General features: G+C 47.6%; 1 protein-coding gene across 1 annotated transcript in view; it reads right to left on the reverse strand.

Annotated features, from left to right (window-relative positions):
• The window catches only part of LOC128065403 (E3 ubiquitin-protein ligase RNF213-like), a 118,221-nt gene extending 93,506 nt beyond the window's left edge, over positions 1-24,715 (reverse strand). The window contains exons 1-3 of the mRNA XM_052658592.1: positions 24,580-24,715; positions 15,178-15,338; positions 9,750-9,899 (exon numbers count right to left, since the gene is read on the reverse strand). Coding sequence (XP_052514552.1) covers positions 9,750-9,899; positions 15,178-15,338; positions 24,580-24,715 — 447 coding nt within the window. The remainder of the gene's footprint in view (positions 1-9,749; positions 9,900-15,177; positions 15,339-24,579) is intronic.
• Between the last annotated feature and the right edge of the window lie 649 nt (positions 24,716-25,364).

Consider the following 25,364-nt stretch of genomic DNA (forward strand, 5'->3'; position numbering starts at 1 on the left):
GATGTTTTGGCATTTGGGGGGACCTTGCTCATCCTGGAGAGACTGCCCCTCCCAGGGTTACTAATACCCAGAGAGAGGGGGTGACTCCCCACAAGCACATTTTTCATTTGCCAATCAACCAACATGGAGCTCCTTCCTCTACCCACAGCCCACCTCCTTTATCAAACTCTCCCTCCAAGCCAACATTTCCAGCTCCAAATCACCACAGGGCCAAGTACAGGACATCTAGACCACCCTACAGCCCAGAATCCACCAAGAGCATTCACACTCAATTCTGAACCTCCTCAAACATGCCTGCCCTGCCCCACAAGGCAGGCTCGGGGCCACTTTCTCCCCTTGCTCCTTCTAGCTCCCCTGCAGCCCTTCAGGCATGGCCCCTCCTCCTGGGAGCTGTGAGGAACGCTGACCTCCCGTGTCATCGCTAGGCCCACAGTCAGGGCGCCGCGGGCTTCTGGTTCACTCTTTCGCCAGACACCTCCTTCACTTTTCACTGTCCTCGGCCCCACATCCCTCGACAGACCACCTGGACACTCCCAGTAGAAAGCAAACCTACGCAGCCCTGCACTTGCTTTATTTTGTTCCTCAGAAACCGTCAACTAAACGCCTTTTATTTTCTCTTCCCTCCAGGGAGGAAGTCTCTGTTTTCTTCACTGCTGCACCCACAGTGTCTGGAAGCATCCCTGAGCCCCGGTAGGTGCCCAAATGCTTCTATCTCATTGTATAAATTCCTCAGAAAGTCCCGTGTCTCCCTGCAGCACCAGCATGTTCCCTCTGCCCTGGGACACACCCACCTGTCAGGTCTGTGATCAGACCCCAAAACAAAGGGTTTTCTATCAAACTATTAGTGAAATGAAAATCCAGACTACAATGAGGTATCACCTCACACCAGCCAGAATGGCTGTCATAAAAAAAAAAAAATCCACAAACAATAAACTCTGAAGATGGGTGGAGAAAGGGAACCCTCCTACACTGTCAGCAGGAATATAAATTGGTACAGCCACTATGGAGAACAGCATGGAGGTTCCTTAAACTAAAAACAGAGCTACCATATGATCCTGCAATCCCACTCCTGGGCATAAATCTGGAGAAAAACATGATCCGAATGGAAAAATGCACCCCAGTGTTGATTGTGGTACTGTTTACAATAGAGAAGACATGGAAGCAACCTAACGTCTGTTAACAGAGGAATGGATAAAAAAAGCTGTGTTACATACATAGAATGGAATATTACTCAGCCATTAAAAAGAATGCAATAACGCCATTTGCAGCAACATGGATGGATCTAGAGGGCGTCGTCCTGAATGAAGTAAGTTAGACAGAGAAGGAGAAATATCGTGTGGCATCCCTTATACATTGAATCTAAAAAGAAATGATACAAAGGAACTTACTTACAAAATAGGAAGAGACTTAGAAAATGAACTTATGATTGCCAGGGTGAAGGGAGAGTAGTTTGGTATGGTCATGTACGCACTGCTATGTTTAAAATGGACAGCCAATAAGGACCTATTGTATAGCACATGGAACTCTGCTCAATGTTATGTGGCAGCCTGGATGGGAGAGGAGTTTGGGGGAGAATGGACACATGTATATGGATGGCTGAGTCCCTTCACTATTCACCTGAAATTATCACAACATTGTTAACTGGCTTTACCACAATATAAAATAAAAAGTTCAAAAGAAAAAAAAAGAGTTTTGACAACTGATTTGCAATTTGCCTTTCTGCTCTTTATCTCACTTTCTCCTTTTTTTTTTTAATCCCTATTCGATTGTGCTTTTTATAAGGTGCTTCAAAACCCTTAGAATAAGATTCAGATTTCACACAGGCAACTTAGTTCTCTCAATACACATCAATGGGGCCACATGAGTGTCTGGCCCCTCACAGGTCTATAGGCAAGGCACAAGGCTAAACTTTTCCTTGACAAAAATCAAGTCTATATATACATGTTATATATTTATGTATTCCTCATTACTATGGTCTGTCACTCTGAACTCATTAGTCAGGAATATGTACACTAAAACTAAACACTACTGATTAGGAATCCAGACCTGGGTCACAACCTCTGGGTGTGGGCAGTGGATGGGGGTGGTTGGGAGGAGACCCCAATACTTCTGATGATGTCTTTGTTGACAATGGATGGTAGGGGATGAGTATCCACTAAGATAATCCTGCATCTGTGTTATAAATACTCTGTAGGGTGGGTGTAATACTTAATTAAAACATTTGTTAAGTGCAGAGTTTATTGACTTGGAAGGGATGCTAGAGAACTTTCTGGGGACTGACTGTTCTGTCACTGGATCGGGTAGGGGTCACAAAGCTGTACACACAGCAGAACAAATCCAGGGGGTTCTACCCTGAAGGCCTGTGCATTTCATTCAATACCAATTATACCTCAGTTCAAAGGCTGTATACCAGCTCTAAATGCATACATAAAGGCTACTCCTATTTCTGGCTAGAGAGAATTAGTGAGAAAAAAGTAACAGTTTGCTACTTCTTGGAGGGAAGGTGGGTTAGTCAGAATACATGTCTGATTTTATATTTTATAATGAGCGTCCTCAGAGAGCAGAGAGATCTCAGTTTCGGGAGGGCAAGGCGGCCTTGTTCACTCGCCTGAATACTGGGTCAGGAGCACACGGAGGGGTGGGGTGCGTGCTGTGGACCCTGAAAAGGCACGTATAGCAGGAAATGAGGGTGACAGGTAAGAACACTGACCAGTTGGACAGAAAGTCTGTGAAGGTTTTGACAAAGACTGGAGGGTTGGAGGCTAAGTGGGCCTGCAGCTCTGCCCAAACTCCCAGGGGTCCTCTGCCTCATTCTGCACTGACAGTGACTGGGACAGAGTAGGATAGTTAGTTTAGGAGTCACTCTAGGGGATTAAGAATGTAAAAGGAATTTTATGGGAGTTTGGGAAACTGTTGTAGGATAATGACTACTCAAGAAAAGAATCCAGTAACCTAGCAACAATCTACACTATCTTGAAGGAAGACCAAGCATCCAAGCATCAGGCACACTCAGGCCACAAGTTCTGACAATTAAAACACAAGACAGTAGATATGGGATCTGAATCTTCTTACATGAAGTCAGGGAGTTAACAGTCCTTGAAGAGAAGCATTTTGTAGCCAAGATAGGAACATAGGTGAAGGGGGACAGAAACTAAGTGAAAGAGGACATTATACTGAAACTTAACCGAGCCCAAGCTCATTCTCCTGGCTGCACTGACAGGTCAGTAAATCGGGAGCTGAGTTGTTAGAACAAGGAATAATGATTTTAATGGGAAAGTTAGCAGACTGAGAAGATGGCAGGCTAGGGTCTCAAAAAACTATCTTACCACAGTTCAAATTCAGGCTCCTTTTATACACAAGAAGGGCGGCGGGGGAGGAGCCCACTTAGGCACTGACCAATGGCTGAGCAGGACCACTAAGGGTCGCTGGTTTGACACGTGCTAAGTTGCTTCAGTCGTCCCACTCTTTGCAACCCTGTGGACTGTAGCCCGCCAGGCTCCTCTGTCCATGGGATTCTCCAGGCAAGAATACTGGAGCGGCTTGCCATGCCCTCCCCCAGGGGATCTTCCCAACCCAGGGACTGAACCCATGTCTCTTCTGTCTCCTGCACAGATAGGCAGGTTCTTTACCACTAGCGCCACGGTCACTGGTTGACAACTCCTCACTAACAGTCACTTGTTTCGGGGAGGGGCCCACTTTGACATTGAACAGTGGCTGAGCAGGACCACTAACTGCTCCCTGATCGACAGTTACTCATTTTGGGGGAGGGGGAAAGCACTGAGGCACCAACCAATGACTGAGTGGGGCTGCTATAGCTCCTGCCTGCCTCACCACTACTCCACCTTGAGTAGAAAGGTGCAACACCAGAAAGCAGCCAGGTCTGAAGAAGTACTTGGTGGCCCTCACAGTGTCCTCCAGCTCTCAGTGGAGTGAGATGCCCAAGCGGCAGAGACTGCGGTCGATGGGATGGCAGTCTAAGGTGGCAGGTGCCATGGGCTCAGCCCACTGCTCGCTTCAGTGCATGACAATGAGATGACCTGGGAGCTGGTGTCCCCAGAGCAGAGCTTCCACCTGTCCACTTTCACAGTAGATGGCTTCCCAGGTGGCACTGGTGGTAAAGAAGCTGCCTGCCAATGCAAGAGACATGAGAGATACGGGTTCCATCCCTGGGTCTGGAAGATCCCTTGGAGGAGGGCATGGCAACTCACTCCAGTATTCTTGCTTGGAGAATCCCTTGGACAGAGGAGCCTGGTTGGCTATAGTCCATAGCGTCACAAAGAGTCAGACATGACTGAGGTGACTTAGCATGCACGCATGGGTGGCAGGTACAGGGTCCCTTCTGGTGGGCTAGTGGGCTAAGCGTGGCTGCCTAGAAAGGTGTGATAGAGCAGTTCCTGCCTTCAGGGCACCAGGGAGAGAGGAGGGAAGAGCCCAACACACTTTGGGTTCCGGTTTGGGCTGGGGAGGCTGCTATTACAAAACCTGAGATGAATTGCCATATTTTAGTATATGTTACCACCCTTTTGCTAACATACATATGATTTAAAGAAAGCCATGATAGTCCCAGTTAGACCATATAGAGTCAAAGGAAGAACTAATATAATCCTTGATATCCACTCAAAAATGAGGAAGAAGGTGGTCTTCTCCCCTCTCCACTTTTGCTTTGATTATAAAAATGAAGCTCTCTTTGTTCTTGGGGTGACGTTCCCTTGCCTGCCTGCTTGTATCTGTCATAAGTGTCCTAGGCTAATAAATTCATTCTTTGTCTATCACTTTGCCTCACCGTGAATAATTTCAGTGATGAGACAAAAGAACCTGAGCTTCAGTAGGTCCTGACACAAGGTGAGGGGTTTTAATGAAAAGACAGTGGGTTTGGACCTCTCTCGTGGTCCAGTGGTAAAGAATCCACCTGCCGATGCAGAAGATGCAGGTTTGATCCCTGGTCCAGGAAGATTCCCAATGCCGAGTGGAAACTAAGCCTGTGTGCCACAACTACTGAAGCCCGCACACCTAGAACCTGTGCTCCACAACAGCGAAGGCTGCACACCTAGAGCCTGTGCTCCACAACAGCGAAGCCACCACGATGAGAAGCCCACGCACCTCAACAGAGCAGCCACTGCTCGCCACAACTAGAGAAAGCCCTCACAGCAACAAAGACCCAGGGCAGCTGATTAAAAAAAGAGAGAGTGGGTTCAAGTCCTCTCCTAAGTCAGGGATCACAGGTTCAAGTCCCAGCCAGTGGATACAAGTCCCAATCCGAGTTTGGGTTGGGTTTAAGTCCCATCGGAGAAAAAGCGTGGTTTCAATAGAAAGTACTGTGCCAATTCAGGAAGGACAGTGTCACCTTTCCACTGGCATCTGATCAAGCACTTCCTTCTAACAAACAGGCACTGCCCAAGCTCCTTCTCTGCAGCCATCCTTCCTGACATCTTTGGACCCAAGTAACCTTCCTCAGCTTCAGTTTCCTCTTTTGTAGAACTTGGATGACACACGTGGACAGTACTTTGATGGGGGAAGAGGGATGGCGGGGGGGGGTCCGTCCACAAACATAAGGCGGGCTTTGCAGAAGCAACAGAGAAAAAAATCTGGGATGAGAACTAGAAGTATCACGTTGACCCCCAGCCTGACAAATTCCAACTAGTGGTGTCATCATTAGGACCAGTGCCAGCCTCTCAATTACACACTATACACTTGCAAAAGGGAACAAAGACTCCACAGTAGGGACTGCCGAGGAGAAAGAGGGGGGCCATCAGGAAAAAGATGTGGCAAGAATCTCTACTAAGGGCACCACGAGATTCCTGGATTTGCTGAGAATGGGAGGTTCAAGAGACTCCTGGAGTCTTGGAGAGATGCTCAGACCACCCCTTGTCCTGCCAGCTGCCTGGTGCCCTGCTCCCACTCCCCAACTCCAGGAAATGATCCCTTGAACCTCCCGTTCTCAGTCGAGTGGTCCCAGCAGGATTAACTCTACTCCAGCTGCAGGGTCAGCACAGCACCCTGGCTTGTTAGGAATGGGTACGTGTCCCAATCAGAGCCACTGAGATTTGAGGACAGCTTCCCCAGGGAAAGAGATGCTTCCTCTTTCTTCTCTGGAAGCCCCCCAAAGAGGCATTCTCTTATCCCTCTGAACAACGCAGTGGGAGGTGGGTAACCTGTGGAAGGGTCCAAGGTATTGGAGACTATGGAGAGGCCAAGGAGCTAACTGACATGAGGAAGGTGGTGCAAAAACAGAGAGAGATACCTGGACTTCAGGAATATCAATGTGCCTGGATTAAACCTTGTCTGCAGGTAGATGCCCAGATTAAACCTTGCTTGCAGTTAGGTCTACCCAAGGTCTTCTCAGTTACATGAGTGACAAATTCCCTTTATTGTATTAATTAACCTAAACTGGGGTTTCAACTGTTTGCAAGCAAAAGATTTCTAATGGTTAAACCTCAAAGTAGGCTGTTTCCTTTATACAGAAGCCCCAAATAAGTCAAGGCAATCAATGTTCTAACAACTTTGGTGGCATAAGATGTTAGGCTCTAGTAGATACACTCGGGCCACAATATCCTCAGGGCTCCAGACCTCCACACCGTGGCACAGTCCAGGAGGACCCCTCTGTGACACCTGCCCAACCCTCTGATCACTACAGAAGGTAGTGGAGGCTTTGGATCCCATCAACAGGTGCCAGCTGTCCTCCCCACGGAACCTGGATCATGCCTGCCTTCTAGAAGAAGGGGTGCTGTCAGCAGGGAAAAAATTAAGGAAGTACATGCCATAGCGAGGGAGGTGACCCTGCAGAACCAAGAGGGTCTGGGAGGTGTGGCTGTGTAAAGATGGCAGTAAATGAAAGATGGACCCCTGGAGGGACATGACCCAGTTCCTGGAAGACAACGATTATGGGAAGGGATGACAGGATGATAATAGCCCAACATGTGGACACCAACCACATCCCGGCCCCCAACAGCAGACTGGTAGACATCACCACACACCTGAGGCCGGCAGCCACCAGCCAAACCCTCTTTTTAATGGAACCAAACCTGGGAACCTAAAAACATAATAGAAATGAACTTATTTACAAAACAGAAATAAACCCACAGACATAAAAACAAACATGGTTATCAAAGGTGAAAGGGGGGAGGGATAAATTAGAAGTTTGGGATTATCAGATATATACTACTATACATAAAGCAGATCATCAACAAGAATTTACTGAATAACCCAGGGAATTATATTCAATATTGTGTAATAAGCTATAACGGAAAAGATTCTGAAAAAGAATACATATGTAACATATCTATATTTAACACATGTATAGGTATATAGTATCACTTTACTATACACCTGAAGTATTGTAAATCAACTACACTTCAATTTTAAAAATTGTAATAAAATAAGTAAATAAAACCAAAACCACCTAACCAAGCAGCAACAGGGCAGTCTCTGGACGCTGATCATGTGCTCTGCTCTTGCCACCCCTCGAGGGGAACTCTCCCACATTTGCTGCCCGTTTATCCCTTTCTCATGGGAATTGCCTTTTACATCTTTCACCCACTGTCCTGTTGGTACATGGATGTCTTATTTCTTTGAAAGAATTAGTTAGGTATTCCAGTTGTGAACCCTATGTCATCATATGTTGCAAATTGTTTCTAACCATCTGCTTCTCCATATCATTGCTGAATGGTCTCCTCTAACCCAGAATCTGGAATATTTTATGAATCCCTATCTGCATTTAAGGGGTTGTTTTGGTGAGGCTCTGGAATATCTACATACTTTTATAAATAGTCACCTATATTTTCTAGAACTTTCAGGGTGTCTTTTACATTAGTCAACCAGTCTGGTATATATCTTAGTGTTTACTATGAGTCAAGAAGGGCTTCCCTGATGGCTGAGTGGTAAAGAATCCACCTGCCAATACAGGAGATGTGAGTCCGATCCTTGGGTCGGGAAGATCCCCTGGAAAAGAAAATAGTAACTCCACTCCCGTATTCTTGCCTGGGAAATCCCATGGACAGAGGAGCCTGGCAGGCTATAGTCCATGGGGTCACAAATGAATTGGACGGGACTTAGTGACTAACCAACAACAAGGAGAAAAGAATCATTTTTTCCAAATGGTGAGCCACGGTTCAAACGCCCCTTACTTAAAGCAATGTTGCTCTCTGATACATGATACCACCTTCATCACCTGCTCAACTGTCATATATACTCACACCTGCATCTAGGTGTTCTATGTCAACTTTCCCCAACGGGTCTCTGTTACTCCATTAGGATGTTCTGTTGCTTTATATTGCTGTGCTTATAGCTTACAACACATGTTGATGTCAAATCTCCCATTTATTGTACTTTTCTACATTCCTTATAGGAACTCTCACCAATTTATACTCCAGATGGACTTTTAGTGTCTTTTATCAATTTCCAAAAACAAAACAAAGCCGCTGGAAGCAATATTACTTTTGCACATTAACTGACCAACTGGATGTATACATCTGAGTAAAGAACTGACATCTTTACAGTATTAAACCTTCCTTTTGGGAAAATCTATTTGCAACTTGCTTTTCCTGTTTTTAGATCATAAAGGGGCTCTCCACATCCGCTCCATATTTTCTATCAGTGCTCATGCACTGCTGTGCACTGTATTTACAAGGTGCTTTTGGGTTTCTGTTTTTTCTTGCACCACATGGCTGATGAGATCTTAGTTCCCCAGTCACAGATTGAAAACACCAAGTCCTAACCACTAGACCACCAGGGAATTCCCAAAGTGCTTCTGCTCTAAACTAACCAGTAGATCGAAGCCCAGAGGCAAGACCACACCTCATTTACAGCCTTCCACCGGGCCCCCAGTGCCCCTACATGCAGCAGCTGCTCAATAAATCTTTGTTAAGTGACTCAATGGCCATCTTACTCAGGAAAAAAGTCACCATTCTGTGAAAGGAAGATAGTTAAACACATCACTCTTCAGTGTCTGAAGCCTCACTGCTTTTCCTCACAAGCAAAATTACTTCCATTACATATATTAGCTAGTTTCACTTTTGATATTATTAGTAAAAACCCTCAAGACTCACAAATGCTACAGACAATGAAAGAAGTCAGGACTAAGTTCAGCAGGCTTCCACGGCACAACCAGGGTTCAGAACACGAGCCCATAATCTCAGGTGCTGGCGACGGCAGGGGCTGGGTGCATTCTCCAAACCCTAGTAGAGGTTCAGCCTGGACCCCCACCAGTCTGGTCCCAGCCCCCAAGGGAGACCCAGGCCCCCTGCTCTTCTCCATGAAGAGAATCTTATATGGCCTGTGGAGCTTTCAGGGTAAGTTTCCCATGTGCCAAAGGAGATAGCTACACAAGAAATTAAAAGATGGATGGAAAAGTAGGGATAGGGGGCCACAGGGGCTTCCCTGGTGGCTCGGTGGTAAAGAATCTGCCTGCAATGTAGGAGATACGGGTTCAATCTCTGGGTTGGGAAGATTCCCTGGAAGAGGAAATGGCAACCCACTTCAGTGTTCTTGCTGGGAAAATCCCACAGACAGAGAAGCACATGGGGCACACACAGCACGGGAAGCACATGCAATAAAGCTGAAATCCAACATTAGCAGAACATCCTCAGAGTCACGAGAGCTAAAACCCACAGGCATGGCTACTGTGTCGACCAGCCTGGGTAGGAGTGGAAAAAGCCTCCCAACAGCCACCTTCAGCATCAGAGAGGGTGTGGGGCTCAGCTCCATGCAAGCCTTGGCAGGGAGGATCGTGGGCCACTGTTAACGCAAACTACCTGCTCAGAGTCTGGACAGCACGTGTCAGTGACCTCAAACAGGGTTGCATCTTCTTTTCTTCTTTTGCAGGCAGAGTAACTAGCAGGTTCCAGCTCATCAGATGTGGATGTGCCATCTGCCGCATCTACAAAACCCTCGGACACAACTCCCTGTTGAAACATGATCCCCTTCAGACAGAGCAGGGTGACCACAGGCACTGCTCCATCAGGGTCTAATGGACTTCTAACTCAAACCCAAGTGGGGAGACTCTCAAGTGAGGATCGAACCAGCTCCCCAGGCCCCTTGGCGTCCAGGCTCAGCAGACACAGGGTCCCTGGTGTAGGGGAAAAAAGAAAGGGTTCTGCAGATGGCAGGCAGAGCAAATCCATGCAAGCAAGCTGCCCCATGTTAGAGCTGATGTCTGAAAGCCTTGGCACATCCGACCTTCCATACAAGCAGGCCTGGAGCCTGGTTCTCTAAGCTCCATCCCAATGCCCAGGCTGGTACTTCCACACAGATGCAGCTGGGAGGACATTCCTGGAGGAGCAGGTAGCCCAGCATCTGAGGCCAGGCCTCAAGGCGGCTTTTGGGGATGGGGGCATGCAGGGTAGTGACCAATCTCTCTGGATGGCACACCCCAGGGAGCACAGAGCCAGCCCTATGCCATCCGTTCCTCCATTGAAGGAAGCAGTGAGGACCAGTGGGACTCACCACTGGGCCCCAGGCCACCAAGGGGAACAGGGCAGGACAGGGAACCGGGGAGTTGGGCTCAAAGCCAAGGCCTGGCTCCTGCACTGCAGCTGTTGCAGGTGAGCAGAGAGGTCCATTAGGCCCTTGGGCACAGGTCAGGGGGGATACCTGGGCCTCCCACATGGGAGCCTCATGGCCAGCACTGCACCCAGGTGGAGGGAAGACTGGAAAGGTCGAGAGCCTCTGACTGTTGAGGGGGGCAGGCAGTCAGTGTGGAAAGGGAAGGGGAGTTCTCTGAGGGGCACTTGGAAAGGCCCAGTGAATGAGATGGGTCAGAGCACACTGGCAGCCCAGGTGCAAAGCCCATCCCAGTCAGCGCCAGGTACCCAGGCCAGCTCCCAGCAGAAAATCAAGGACAGGACCAAGGTGACACTGGAAGGAACCACAGGATCAGTCAGCACCTTCAACCTGACTCCCTGGCTCCATCCTGTGCCCCTCTTCCTCACGGTAGATATAAAATATTTTTAAATTTTGTTGCTATGCCACACCGCATATTCAGGTGGACTCCAACATTTGGCCATAAAACACTAAGGCTGGGACTTCCCTGGTGGTCCAGTGGTTAAAAACCTGCCTTGCAATACAGGGGACACTGGTTCGATCCCTAGTCCAGGAGGATCCGACATGCCACAGGACAGCTGAGCCTATGAGTCACAACTACTGAGCCCATGTGGTGCAACTACTTAAGCCCTAGAGCACATGCTCTGCAACAAGAGAAGCCACTGCAACAAGAAGCCTGTGCTCCGCAACTGGAGACTAGCCCTGACTCTCTGCAACTAGAGAAAGCCCGTGCACAGCAACAAAGACCCAATGCAGCCAAAAGTAAATAAATATTAAAAACACACACACACGCATACACTAAGGCTGTGATAAAATCCTCTACTGAACGCTCACATGCCTGATGCCGGGAGCCAGCACGGGAGATCCCACCCATGACATGAGGAGAGACCTGACAGGCAAGGCGGATCAGGACTCGAGGGACTCCCTGGATCTGCTCGAGCATCTACCCCAAAACCAAAATCTGTCTGTCTACTGCTTACTATATTATGCCTTTCACCAACTCTTCTGGCATTAACAGGAGGCTATCCCCGACCACCTTTCTCTGGAGAAAATCAACTTAGGGCTCTAGTTGATAAGTCTCCTGGGCATGAAAGGAATATTTCAATACAAACCCCTCTGTTAGCATCCTAACTTGCATGGCAGGTTTATCCATACTTTTACAACTAACGCCCATGATTGTTCAAAACTTCCCAACCATGAAAGGCAGGGGAACTTAAACATTCTAAAGTCCTAATAGGCAAAGAGCCCTTCTAGGAGTAAAAAATTAGAATAGTACTGGTAAAGGATTTCATTGTTGAGCCAATGCTTGCTGCCAAGTTTCCATATCCCTTACCCATTGTATACCTGGGGAGTATATTAGTTAATATAGTTGGTATGTAGGAAAAATAAGTAGTAGCCTTGGTGTTAGCAACTTTAGACCTTTGAGTTAATCAATTCTTTCTTTGTTATAACCCACTGCACCTTTGCCCTATAGGAATGTAACTTTATTTAGTACTTTATGAGAGTGGTGCCAGACTTTAGAAAAAACACTTTTAGAGAAAATAAGTTTTCTGGTTGACTAATCTTTATCAGAAGAAAGGGTCATAAAATGTTAGCAGGCCTCCAGGCCAGAAGATGATGTAAATCACATAAGACTTTTGTATATGGAAAGGTATGCAGAAAGAAAGCCTGGTTTCGATAAGGGTCAGAACTGCTGACCCTGCATGACTCTGCATCTTCCATTCCCCTCTATGTACAACCCAAGGTATAAAAGCTCTTTTGAAAAATAAAGTTACAGACCTGTTCCACCTAAGCCTGGTCTCCCCATCTCTCTCTCTCTCTCTCTCTCTCTCTCTCTCTCTCTCTCTCTCTCTCTCTCTCTCTCTCTCTCTCTCGCCGACTCCGTCTCTCCTGAGGGAACCCCTGGATCCTGCTGGGGCTGGACCCCGGTAGCCTACGGTTATCTTCTTATGATGACAGCAGAGAAGCAGAACAGGTCAAAGGGTACCTGCTTTACTTGGGGGTCCCACCACATTACTCTCACCTGTAGCGAAAAACCTGCCCCACTGTTGCAAATGCTGACTTTTAACCCATTTTCTAATTTAATAGGTTTAATATAAAGCCTTGCAGCTCTTTTAATTTTGAGTGTTTGGTTTCAGAGGTGAGACATATATGTTTAATGGCCATTTCTATCTTCTCTATTGTGGACTATATCGATTGCTAGTCATCTTTCTATTGGGTAGGTTATTGTTTTCTACTTGATTTCTAAGAGTTTTTGACATATTGAGGCAACTCACTCTTAATTTTAAAGTATTTCTATGTAAATACAAATCTTTTCATGTACGTGTGTGTGCTAAGTCATGTCATTTCAGTCGTATCCAACTCTTTGTGATGCTATGGAGTGTAGCCCACCAGGCTCCTCTGTCCATGGGATTCTCTAGGCAAGAAAACCGGAGTGGGTTGCCATGCGCTCCTTCAGGGAATCTTTCCAACCCAGGGATTGAGCCTCTGTCTCCTGCAGCTCCTGCACTGCAGGTGGATTCTTTACTGCTGAGCTACCTGGGAAGCCTTTTTATGTACATACAAATATGTAAATGCGTATTTTCCTAAACTGTTTATTCTTCATCTGTGCTCACCATACAAAGTTTTTAATTCTTTTAAGATTTTTTCTATAGCCAAATATACCACTTTTTTTTTGTATTTTTCCCCTTTGCTTTAATTACTAGAAAATCTTTCCCATTCGTGGGTCAGATAAATATTTACGTATATTTTTTCCAACTGTCATTATACACATTAGGGTCTGTTTCTGGGTTGTATTTCTGGTACATTGACTCCTCCCAAGATTCATTGTTTCAATGACTGGCTTTGAAACATGTTTTTGTTCATCTAATACAGCAAGTCCCACTTTAGGCATTTCTTTTCAACAATTTTCTTGGTTATTCTTGCCCAATTTTTCTTCCAAGAGAACCTTAAACTTACTCAATCAAGGTTTAAAAAAGCTCTAATCCTGCTGGGCTCAATACTGTTTTCAATCACAGTGTCAAACACATACTTCCTAATGGTGTGTATTCCTTGATACTCACTTTAAAAGTATTTACAATAGCTAGGATATGGAAACAACCTAAGTGTCCACTGACAGATGAATGGATAAGGAAGATGTGGTATAGATATACAATGGAATATTACTCAGACATAAAATGGAACAAAACTGGGTCATTTATACAGGTGTGAATGGACCTACAGTCTGTTATACTGAGTAAAGTAAGTCAGAAAGAGAAGAATAAATATTGTTATATTACTGCATGTTATGTAGAATCTAGGAAAATGGTACAGATGAACCTAGTTCCAGGGCAGGTATACAGACACACATGTAAAGAATGGACATATGGACACAGGTAAAGGGAAGGGGAGGGTGGGATGGATTGGGAGACTCGATTTGACAATAAATACACTACCCATGTGTAACACAGAGAGCTAGTGGGAACCTGCAGTAGAGAACAGGGTGCTCAGCTTGGTGCTCTATGAGGACCTAGATGGGTGGGATGGGGGTGGGTAGGAGGGGATATTTGTAAACATATAGGTGATTCCTTTCATTGTACAACAGAAACTAATACAACTTGGCAAAGCAATTATACTCCAGTAAAAAAATTTTAATAAATAAAAAATAAATTTGAAAAAGGAACTACAAAAGAAAAGTTTACAATTTCAGTGTCCCACGTGGCCCAGGCCCAAAGCTGGCCATCCTGCTCTGGACAGGATTAGTGTCCAAGGAGAATGAAACACTCACACACATCACAACTACCACACACACTCACACATGCATATACCACATACATACTATGTGCACACATACACTCGAACGTGTGCACATACTCACATAGGCATGCACACACACTCACAAGGGGCCACAATACTGCCAGCTGCAGCACCTCTCTCACCAGCCAACCACAAGGAACAAAACAAAGGACCACATAGGAAACCAGCCCCAACCAGGCACAGACAACATCCCCCTCAGTCCTCCAAGAAACCTGGGAACAGACCGAGCTGCTTAGGTCTGGACAGGCTGGACTTTGGTGTGGGGAGCTCTCGCTCATCCAGAAGGATGAATCTGTCCTGAATCTGTCAGGCAACTCTCTGCAAGCCTCACCTGGGCTCCTGCCTGGTCACTCACTCAGGAGACACTCTCTTGGGGTCTGACACTTATAGAGAGACAAGACGGCTCAGCTTCCCCATCGAGGAATGGTGGCATTTCCAGAGCACCTCCATTTCCCCAGAGTCTGGAGGCACCTTAGGAACTTGTCTAGTCCATGCAAAATGTCCAGAGCAAAGACAGACACCCACATGGCAGAAGCTCAGACACCCAGATGCAGCCCCGCCACAGGATCTGGGAGACACGACATGCTGGGTATGGTGGGAGAAAAAGGGAGGGGGATGCAGAGACCCTGCATGAATCAGGCACAGAAGGGGCAGCTCTGCCGCAGCCCAGCATGCAGGGGCCAACAGGCTGGGCAGCAGTGAAGTGAAGCTGTCCTGGAGAGGACACTGTGGGGACACTTGCTCAGCCACTGATGAAACCACAGCAGGAAACAGCGTCCTTGCAAAGCTAGGAGATGGGTAGAACCACACCTCCCAGACCCAGTTCCCCAGGGGCCAGACACTTACTCGCTTGGTTTGCCATGAGGCATTCGAATGGGGCTCATCTGGGTCTTCTTGCCAATCACCTGAGCCCAGGGACAAGGAGGAGCTGCTTTCCTCCCTCAGCTCCTGTCCACACTCCATTTCTCCCTCTGGGGCCGATGTCTCCTTGAGGTTGCTCTGAGAACCTACAAAGGCGGATGCACATGGGTCACATCTCAGAAAAACAAATGAATGTCCCAAGGGAAAACTTGGACTCCTCCCATGAATGCTGTTCAAGATTAGTCCTCTCCCCACTCAAGGTGCTGTCTTGGCTACAGTGAGTCAAGCCTGGTACAATTTCTGCTGTCGGGTGGGCAAGAGTGTATATCATGCGAAATGCCAGGCTGGATGAAGCACAAGCTGGAAACAAGATTGCTGGGAGAAATATCAATGACCTTAGATATGCAGGTGACACCACCCTTATGGCAGAAAGTGAAGAAGAACTAAAGAGCCTCTTGAGAAAGTGAAACGGGAGAGTGAAAAAGTTAGCTTAAAACTCAACATTCAGAAAACTAAAATCATGGCATCCGGTCCCATCACTTCATGGCAAATAGATGGGGAAACAGTGGAAACAGTGAAAGACTTTATTTTGGGGGGCTCCAAAATCACTGCAGATGGTGAGTGCAGCCATGAAATTAAAAGACACTTGCTCCTTGGAAGAAAAGCTACGACCAACTGAGACAGCATATTAAGAAGCAGAGACATTACTTTGCCAATAGAGGTCCGCCTAGTCAAAGCTATGGTTTTTCTAGTAGTTATGTATGGATGTCAGAGTTGGACTATAAAGAAGGCTGAATTCTGAAGAACTGATACTTTTAAACTGTGGTGTTAGAGAAGACTCTTGAGAGTCCCTTGGACTGCAAGGAGATCAAACCAGTCAACCCTGAAGGAAGTCAGTCCTGAATATTCATTGGAAGCACTGATGCTGAAGCTGAAACTCCAGTACTTTGGCTACCTGAGGCTAACTGACTCATTTGAAAAGACCCTGATGCTGGGAAAGATTGAAGACAGGAGGAGAAGGGGATAACAGAGGATAAGATGGTTGAATGGCATCACTGACTCGATGCACATGAGCCTGAGCAAGCTTTGGAGTTGGTGATGAACAGGGAAGCCTGGTGTGCTGCAGTCCATGGGGTCGCAAAGAGTTGGACATGACTGAGCGACTTAACTGAACGGAACAAATATATTAAACATCTACAAACATCTAAGGTTCATCTACAAATGAAACTTAAGACCAAAGAACTAAAGAAAACTGGGAGGATATTTGTAACACACGACAGCCCGGGGCCACTGTCCTTTGATAAACTATGGGCATGCTGACCTCCTCTCTCTTCCACCAGCCTCCACTGCAGGGGGTGGGGCCCCCATTAGACTGATCCAATCAGAACCTGGCATTTCTCCAGTTCCAGGGATTGGCAGAAGTACAGCAGGGGTCCAGGGCTGGTTACTGGGGTTTCTGACCCATCAACTCCTTCCTTCTGGTCAGACAAACAGACCCTATGCTTGGAATCAACTAGTTTGCCTCCATGAAGGCACCAGCCTGAGGACAAAGCAGGGCCGCCGGGACCTGAGAAACATGCAGAGCTGTGCAGAGATCTGACTCCCTCAGTCTGGAAATGAGTGTGTGAGGCCCAGTGCACACATCCTGCTGAGGAAGCAGGGAGCTGGGTGTCTGGTCATCTCCAATACAAACAGCCCCAGTGACTGAAAATCAGTAAGAGTAACTTTTAAAAAAGAGAATTCCCCAAAGAAAACGGGCAGTTCAAAGAAAAGGAATTATAAGTGAGCTCTTAACCTTTGAGAAGACACTTACTTTCCCTACCAATCAAGGAAGTAGCAATAGAACCCAAGAGGTACCCCTTCCTACCAATCTGACTGGCCCAAAGCTATACACTCTGATGTGGCTGGAGATGAAACCTCGAAGAGGCTGCAGAGGAGAGAGGCTGGGGGAAGCCTTGTCGATTTGAAGGCTTCCATTATAAATGTTCACGGTGGCTCCTTGGAGCTTGTCCTTAAGACACACTGGCACCAGGGGCAAATCCCTTGCCAGCATCCGACCCAGCCATGTGCATTTATGGCAGAACAGGAGTCCAGATAAGACCAGCTGCTGCATGGCAGAGGTGAGGCCAGTCTCAGCTAGAGGCCATGGCGCAGTGCCACACGATGGAAGCAGGGTGCGCTAGGTTTCGACCACATGGAGGAAGCATCTGGAAGTTGACACACCAAATGTTAAGTGTTGTGTTCATAAGGGTGTGAAGGGTCTGGGCTGGGGGTAAGCTGAGGGGGTTTACCATTTTTTATATCCTCCTGTCGTAACATATGGGTTATTCATACCAGCATGTACTACTTCTACACTTACCAATACAAAAAGGAAACTAGCCGGATTCAGTAAGAGCAAAACTTAAGAATCTCTATTGAGCACTCCGCATGATAACCCATCAGGTACTCACAGCCACCCTGTGACCTTCTCAGGTCCCCAGTTGGCAAGGTGGGGAACAGGATTTGAATCCAGGCTCAGAGGCCAGAATAGGCCCTGGGGACCGTGCCACGGCCAGTCTTTCCCCCAGGATTGCAGCTGAATCAGAGAAAATTCCTGTCCCTGCCTCATGAAGTATGGGCTCACCAGGTGCATGCACATTAGGCAGCGTGACCTACCCTGAATCATCCCTGCAAACAGATGGGAACAGACACATAGGTATCCAGAAAGTGCTAAGGGAGTCTAAGCTCCCCTTCAGACAGATCCCCAAATCTGGTTAATGGCTGATAAACCCATGAATGGGGGAGGAAGGCAGGGACCTCACAGGCAGCCTGAAATCACTGCTACAGAATTAGTTCAACCTAAAACAGTCAGCTGCACAGACCCCACTTCTGGGCTCCCAAATGAACCCCAGCAGCAGCTCTGGGTCTGCTTCCCCCACAGCAATCCCCACCCCTCCCTGCAGCTGCCTTGTCCTGAAGGCTAAAGAAAATTCCACATACCTCAAGCTTTCATATGAGGTTCCCTAGAGCAGTCAAAGTCACAGGGACAGAAAGTAGGATGGCAGATGCCAGGGGCTGGGGTTGGGGGAGGGAGATTAGAGTCTAATGGGGACAGAGTTTCTGTGTGAAAACAGGAAGAAGTTCTGGAGATGGATGGTGATGACTGGGTTGCACAACAATGTGAATGTGCCTAATGCCACTGAACTGTGTCAACTGAAAAAAAATATTTAAAACCTCGGGAGTTCCCTGGTGGTTCAGTGGTTAAGAATTCACCTTGCAATGCAGGGGATTACATTGTTCTATTCCTGGCTGGGGAAGGAAGATCCCACATGCCTCGGAGCAGCTAAGCCCACATCACAACTACTGAGCCTGACACAGACAAATAAATAGATAATCTAAAAAAAGATACTCATAACCTAAATATTGACAGTTATAGGTTTTATTCAGTGGGAATTCTTACGACTTCAAGCCCCCGAGATAGGATCTCAAGTTACCCCATGAGAACTGCTCCTGGAGGCAAGGGGAGGAGCCAGGTGACACAGAAGCTTTGCAACAAAGGGTAGGGAGCCTGAACATCGAAAGATTATTATTAATTAAAGAAAACCAGGTAACCCAAGTTAAGAAATTTAGCACTTTTCTATGTATAGGAAGATGCAAATGTCTGGGCTCACTGAAATCATTCATTTGATTGATTCAGCTCTCTGGGGCCAGTATCTTGCTTTGACATCCAGAGTTCCTCAGGGCTCACTGCAGGGAGTGGGTACAGTCTGATGGCTGCTAGGTAGCGGGTATTCTTTCCTTCCTGGGTTCCCTCAGGGCTCACCAGCTCACCTTCACAGTGGCTGCAACTGCTGGTGACTGTGACATCTTTATTGATATGACAGGAAATATTACTGTCATATTTCTCAATTGTCCAGTTAAAATGTGTTTAAATTGGTAACGCTTGTGCATCAATGCAAATAATCAATAATCAATCTATAATAAGGAATTGTTGTTCAGTCACTAAGTTGTGTGCAACTCTTCTGTGACCCCATGGACTGTAGCCTCCCAGGCAAGGATACTGGAGTGAGTTGCCATTTCCTTCCCCAGGGGACCTTCTCTGCCCAACCCAGGGATCGAACCCCTGTCTCCTGCAATGGCAGGTGGATCCTTTACCACTGAGCCCCCAGGGAAGCCCTCTCGAAGAGTTTTATTCAAGCAAAACGGAGGAGTACAGCCCAGGTGGCAGCCTCTCAATAGTTCTGAGGAACTGCTCCGCTGAAGCCTGGTCTTCAGTTTTGCACCTTGTCAGAACAAAGAACATACAGTAGACATGAGAGGGGTACATCCATGAAGCAGGTTATCACGTACACTGCCAGTCAGCATGACGCTGGTGTCTGGAAAGGGAATCTCAGGTTTGGGGGGAGGTTGTTGGCATGGACACCACAGCACAGGACGCGTCCATCCCTATCTTCAAAGCATTGTTGCTAACGGCTAAAGCACATGTGTGAGGCATGTTTGACAGGCCATGAGTCAGGCTGTTCCAGTTCACACAGAGTTCAGGCTGAATCATGTATAAGCCGCAATGACTTCTCCATATCTCAGTTTGTGATCATCTCTCCCATCACTTGTTTTTAAACACTTTATCACAATTTAAAAAAAAAATTAAAATCACTACATAGAACAATGCAGTTCTCCCAGTCCACACACTCCTCCCACCACCTGACAGCCGCCAGGTCAGGTGCGGTAGGCTTGAAGGGGAGCAGAATTTCCCACCTCAAAACAAGCTACTTTAGCACCCAGGGTTATTTCCTGCTGAAGGCAATGAAAACCCAGCAGATTTAAGAAAAGCTATTGAACTCCCCTTCAATGTTTTAAATTTACATCAGAAAGGGGGTCTATAACAGGAAGAGAGCCATTACTACAGACAGCTTTTAACCAAGAAACTTATCTACATAATAGAACAACCTCTATTTTCCACAAGTCTCCTCTGCCTCCCTGCGAAAAGCTCTCTTTGTAGCCCCAGATCCTAGCAGGCGCCTTAAGTCAGGATGTCATAGAAGCTCTAATTACCTGGTTGCCTTTTGGGTCTCAAATTTTTATGGGGCTCCTATACATATAAAATGTGAATCTGTCTCTTATCAATTTAATTGTTGAACAGCCAAAGAATTTAGGAGGGAAGAGGGAAATGTTTTGCTCCCTTGCGGCACAGATTCGACGGCCAGTGCAGGCAGCCACAGAAACCAAGTGTGGCCCCATCTTTGGACCCACCAGTGGTGGCAAGCAGGTGGCTCTTTCTCTAACCTGTGAGCCCTCCACAGTCACACTCGAACCCCAGGGGCTAACCTCTCCCACGGCAGCTGCCTCTGGAGCTTCCCCAGTGGCTCTCAATCCTTCCTGGACTCCTATGGGGTCTCGGGCTGCTTATCTTCTTGTTTTCTATTATAAAAACTTCAACAAGAAAAACTTGGAAATGCAGAAAATAGAAGGAAAAATACATTTCCCAGAAACCACCTCCCTTCCAAAAAATAATCTTTTAGCATTCAAAGAGGAAGTCTCACTTGGATACCTTGGGGGAACTGTCAGAAGAGTGGGGAACTGGGGTGGGGGAAGGCCTCCTGACCACCCGCTACCCTCTGCCCTGCTGGACCTAATGACATTGGAAGCCCTCCACCTCAGACCAGATGCACATCACCCTTGGCAAAGCCAGCCACCCTCCACCTACACCCAGGGTGGCCTGGAACTCTGCACACACTCTCCTTTCGAGGCAGAAATTGTTAGACAGTATAAGACTTTGAGACCTCAATTTCTTTTTTTTTTTTTTAATTTCAACTTTTCTCTCCTCAAGTAAGCATCTCACTCTTTGTTCCAATTTCCAGGCATTCAGAGGAATGCCTCCCTGGTCTGGAGGGTCATAAAACCTTCAAATCCAGGACAAGACAATCATTAACTGCTGTCCAGTTTATCAAGGAGAAAAACTCCAGGTAGACAGTTAGCTCCTAAACATACATCTAGCCCCTAAATAATGGTCTGGGGTCTTGAGAAAGGGTTGAGGGATGGTGCTGAAATGTCTGGAAAAACTGAGAAACTGGGGGATCCAAGAAAGCTATAAAAATGGCAAACTGGACACTGCGATGTTTAAACTAATGGGTCAGAAAGGACGTATATTAAAGTCACGAGCCAACCAAAAATGTACAGATCAATACTAGTAAAGATATGAAACTGCTGCAAACCCCCTCTCAGTGTCTATGCTGAGGGCTTTTTATCTCTGTCTTCTAAACTAAACTTTGCCTGTGTGATTTTGTTAGTTTGCAGAATTCATTCTTCGGCTCATGTTTCACTTTCCCGTCCTTATTTGGGTGGCCTCTCACTGCCCCTCAGATTCAGTCATCCTGGGTACCTCCAGGAAGCTGCACCACAGCCTCTTCTGGCTCCAAGCCCTGCTCAAGTTCGCGAGGAACTTGCACCCGCAGCACCAGAGGGAAGCCAGTGTCCAGGATGCCCAGAGCTCCCAGCCTGGCAGACCTACAAATGGCTAAAAGGTGGAGACAATCCCCTCAGCAGCCAAGTCTCCTAACAGTTTGGTTTCAGTTTCCATTCCTGTAAGTAGAGGCTTGGCTGGGTGAGAGAAGCAGAGAAGCCGGCAGGAAGTGGGTGGGGGACAGAAGAAGGAAACTGGCAGTCTCATTCAACACCCGGTCCTCAGCCCTACTGTGTGCCCCACACTGAGTGACCAGGGCCCAGCTCCTCCCCTCCCACCCCCATCGATGGGTGAGGGACCACTCCCAGTGACCCAGCCCTAAGGACAACGGCCCTCTTTAGCATGCACTGTGCTCACAGAGGATAAGTAGGCAGCCTAGAAGCTGACCAGCTCCCAAAAGCTCTCAAAGCCTTTGCCCCTGGAACTGGCAGAGATGCCAAGCATCTCAGAGGTATAGGCTGTCCACTTTGGTAGTGACCGCGCCCTGCTAAGGGTAGGGGCTCCAGAATGACATCTTACTGGGCTGAGGTGGATGGCTGTCTTGTCTGCTCTCCCTACCGGCCTGGACATGCAAGACCCTAGAAGAGGACCTGGTGTTCTCAGACGAGGATTTTTTTCCCCTGTTATGCTGGAAAACACATCAGTTGCTGTTAGCAGCCCTGTGAAAGCCCCTTGCACAAAACTAAAGGGAGGCCAGGAGGAGTGAGCTTTCCTGTTGACTCTCCCAAAGGGGTGAGTCTCAGGAGGCGCCAGGCACAGGACTTGAGACTCAAATGAAGCCCTGATTTTCTCCTGTTAATCCATCTGTCAGGCGAGTGTATGCTCCTCGGTTTTCGTCCCGTCACAACAAAGATTTGGAGTGACGGACATTAAAGCCCCCTCGGTGTGTCACAGCTCTTGGGTCTTGGACAGACCGTGTTATAGTTCTCAGGTCTCGAACGGACCATGTTATAGCTCTTGAACAAATCAGTGTTACAGCTCTATTTTATTTAGAAGATAGCAGGAAAATCCATCTTCAAGGCGTGAGGGCACATCGATCCAAAGACACGAAGAGAAGAGTGTCCCAGCACATGGGGGAGAGAGAGAGAGAGGGAGAGAGAAAGTGTACGCGGCCGGGGGGTCGGGGGTGGGGCGGCGAGGGAAGAGAGAACGCACGCGGGAGGGGGAGAGAGAGAATGAGCGCTTTGGCTCCTCTTTTTATGTTTTTTTCTTTCCCCTGGGCCTGCACTATGCAAACTGGGCTTAGTCACGAGTGCTGTTCTACCTGCAGTCCTCACTCCGGTCCTCGGACCTTCCTCTGTTCTATTTTCGCAGGCTTTTCTCTTCCTTGTCTTTTAGTCACCACCATTTTGGACTCCTTTTCCCTCTTCTAACTACCTAACACATCTCATGTCAATTTAATTCTTAGACAAGCCAAAAGGACCTAGAAGAAAGAAGAGGAAAACTTCTTCCCTGACGATGCTAAGGCCAACAAGACCTCAACCACAGCTTCCTTCTAGGGAACTGGCTCTGGCTCCTGAGTTCAAAATCTTTACCAGTTGCTAGCTGCTTGACTGCGAACAGTTACTTAACCTCTCCTTGCTTCACTCTTGGCATTTGTAAAATGAAGATTGATGATAGCTCCTCCCTCAATATTTAGCATAGCATTGGGCAAATCACAGGTTAGCTGATTGGTATTGGTTTTATTTGTGTTTTAGTCTCTGAAGTCCCAAAGACCACTCCTCCCAAGACCCCCTAGTCAGGCAGATGTTCTAGTAACCAGGGGTGGGGAGCTCTGGAAGGTGGGAAATTACAACTGGATACCAAAACTTCAGCCATGCCATGCCATGATTCAACATCTGGACCAGGAATTGATGATCAGAGTGAACACCTGGCTGCCCACCAAGCTCCTCCCATAGGATTAGCAACAAGAAAAAATCAATAAGAAAAGCAACAACAAAAAGTGGCCACCTCTCCATACCTCTTACAGGCCAAAGAGTGCATCTGTAACAGGAGCACTTTGTACAAATGCAGCCGAAGCGGAACCAATTAAAAGAACTGGGTGGCATCTATCTCATCCCTGATTCAAACTGCACCTTCTTCAGTTCACTCAGCAATTATTTATTGAGCACCTACTGTGTTCCAGGCAACATACGGGAGACTTGGGATAAAGCAGTGAATAAGAGAGCAAAGGTCTCTGAAGACCCACCATGGTGTCATCCAAGTGCTACTGGGACAGATAGCCTGGGGAGGTGCAGTTCAAAGTGAAAGTGAAGGGGCGGGGCACACACAGTTTGCAACTGGGTGGTCAGAGTGGGCCTCCAGAAAAGGAGACAGTTGAGCAAAGATTGGAAGGCAGGGATAGGGGAAGCTGTGCAGCCTTCTAAGAAAAGGTGTGTTCCAGGCAGAGGGACCAGGCAGTGCAAAGGTCGTGCGGTCAGAGCATGTCTAGCGTGTACTAGAAGGAGCAGGGAGACAATCCAATGTCCCAGGCATCAAGAGAATCAAGGACCCACCAGAGTCAGCAGGTGAGGCCTACCTGACACGGTTCCTCCTTCATGGACCTATGAGCCACCCTTCATCAGGAAGGGCCTGTGCAAGCTGTGGGGACCCCTTCCCCACCAAGGGGCCTGGGATGCTACTTTATACAGCATCCTCTGAAATCCACTTAAGATCCCTCAGCTCAGCCCAACACTTCCCATTCCCTGAGAAGAAAGGAAACTCCAAGTTCTCTCCAAGAAATGAAACTGAAATTCTTTAAAAAGTGACAGAGGCTTTCAGCAAAGGACTGGATAAAACTGTATTTGTAAGGAAAGTGTTTCCTCTAGAAACAGTTCTCTAGTCACAGAAGACCTGCTGGCCTGGGCTGCCTGCTGGCCAAGGTCTCCACTTCTAGGGATGGAAGAGGGACTGAGCTAACTGCCCTCCCCACCACCTGCACCAGGCTCCCAGCCCCATCGAGGCCTTACCTGGTACTCCTTCGGGGGCTGCAGGAAGCAGCCTTTGTCCACACTCGCTGCAGAACTTTGGGGCTTCCTCTTTGGAAATATGCCGGCAGGAAGGACATTCCATACTTCCAGGGAGAGGAATTCCTGGGACTGGCATGCTTCTGCCGATCTGGAAGCTATAGAGTCTTGAGGCTGCCAGCTTTATACCCCACCACCTGTCACGTGACCACAGCCTTGCTTCAGTTTCATTTTCTGAGAAAGTGAAATTGCGGCAGCCCAGTTCTCCCTGCTCAATTGAAACCTAGTCTGATCACCGCCCCCAAGGTTCTCCAGTCTTCCTCATCCCAACCTCCCCTTCCATGTGGCTGCAGCACCTACTTCCTTTTCTGCTGCCCCCACCAGGGCCAGGCTTGCCCCTCCCAGCCTCCTGACAAGACTCAGTGAGTCTAAAAATGTCCCCATTCAGCTAAGACTGGGAGCCAGTTCAGCTGAGCCAAGTGAGTGGGGACTGGGGTAGTAGGGGAGCAGGCAGAGACTGAGGGTACCTGCTGTATGCTCCAGGCAAGGGACTCAGACTCTAACTGGCTCACTGCGGAAGTGCTGGCAGCAAATGGCTGAGTCAGAGCCTGCCATAGGAATCAGCCTGCACAGGGCAGCCCAGGGCTACAGGGGATGGCAGTCAGGACTCTTAATAACAGGGCCAGTGGTCAAGATTCCTAATAACAGGAATTGCCATCTACTAAGCCTACACTCTTCTTATGGATCATCTGGCCCTCTGAACACCCTCCATGGGGGTGGCAGCAAAC

Source organism: Budorcas taxicolor, chromosome 19 (assembly GCF_023091745.1).
Source record: "Budorcas taxicolor isolate Tak-1 chromosome 19, Takin1.1, whole genome shotgun sequence".
NCBI classification, from domain to species: Eukaryota; Metazoa; Chordata; class Mammalia; order Artiodactyla; family Bovidae; genus Budorcas; species Budorcas taxicolor.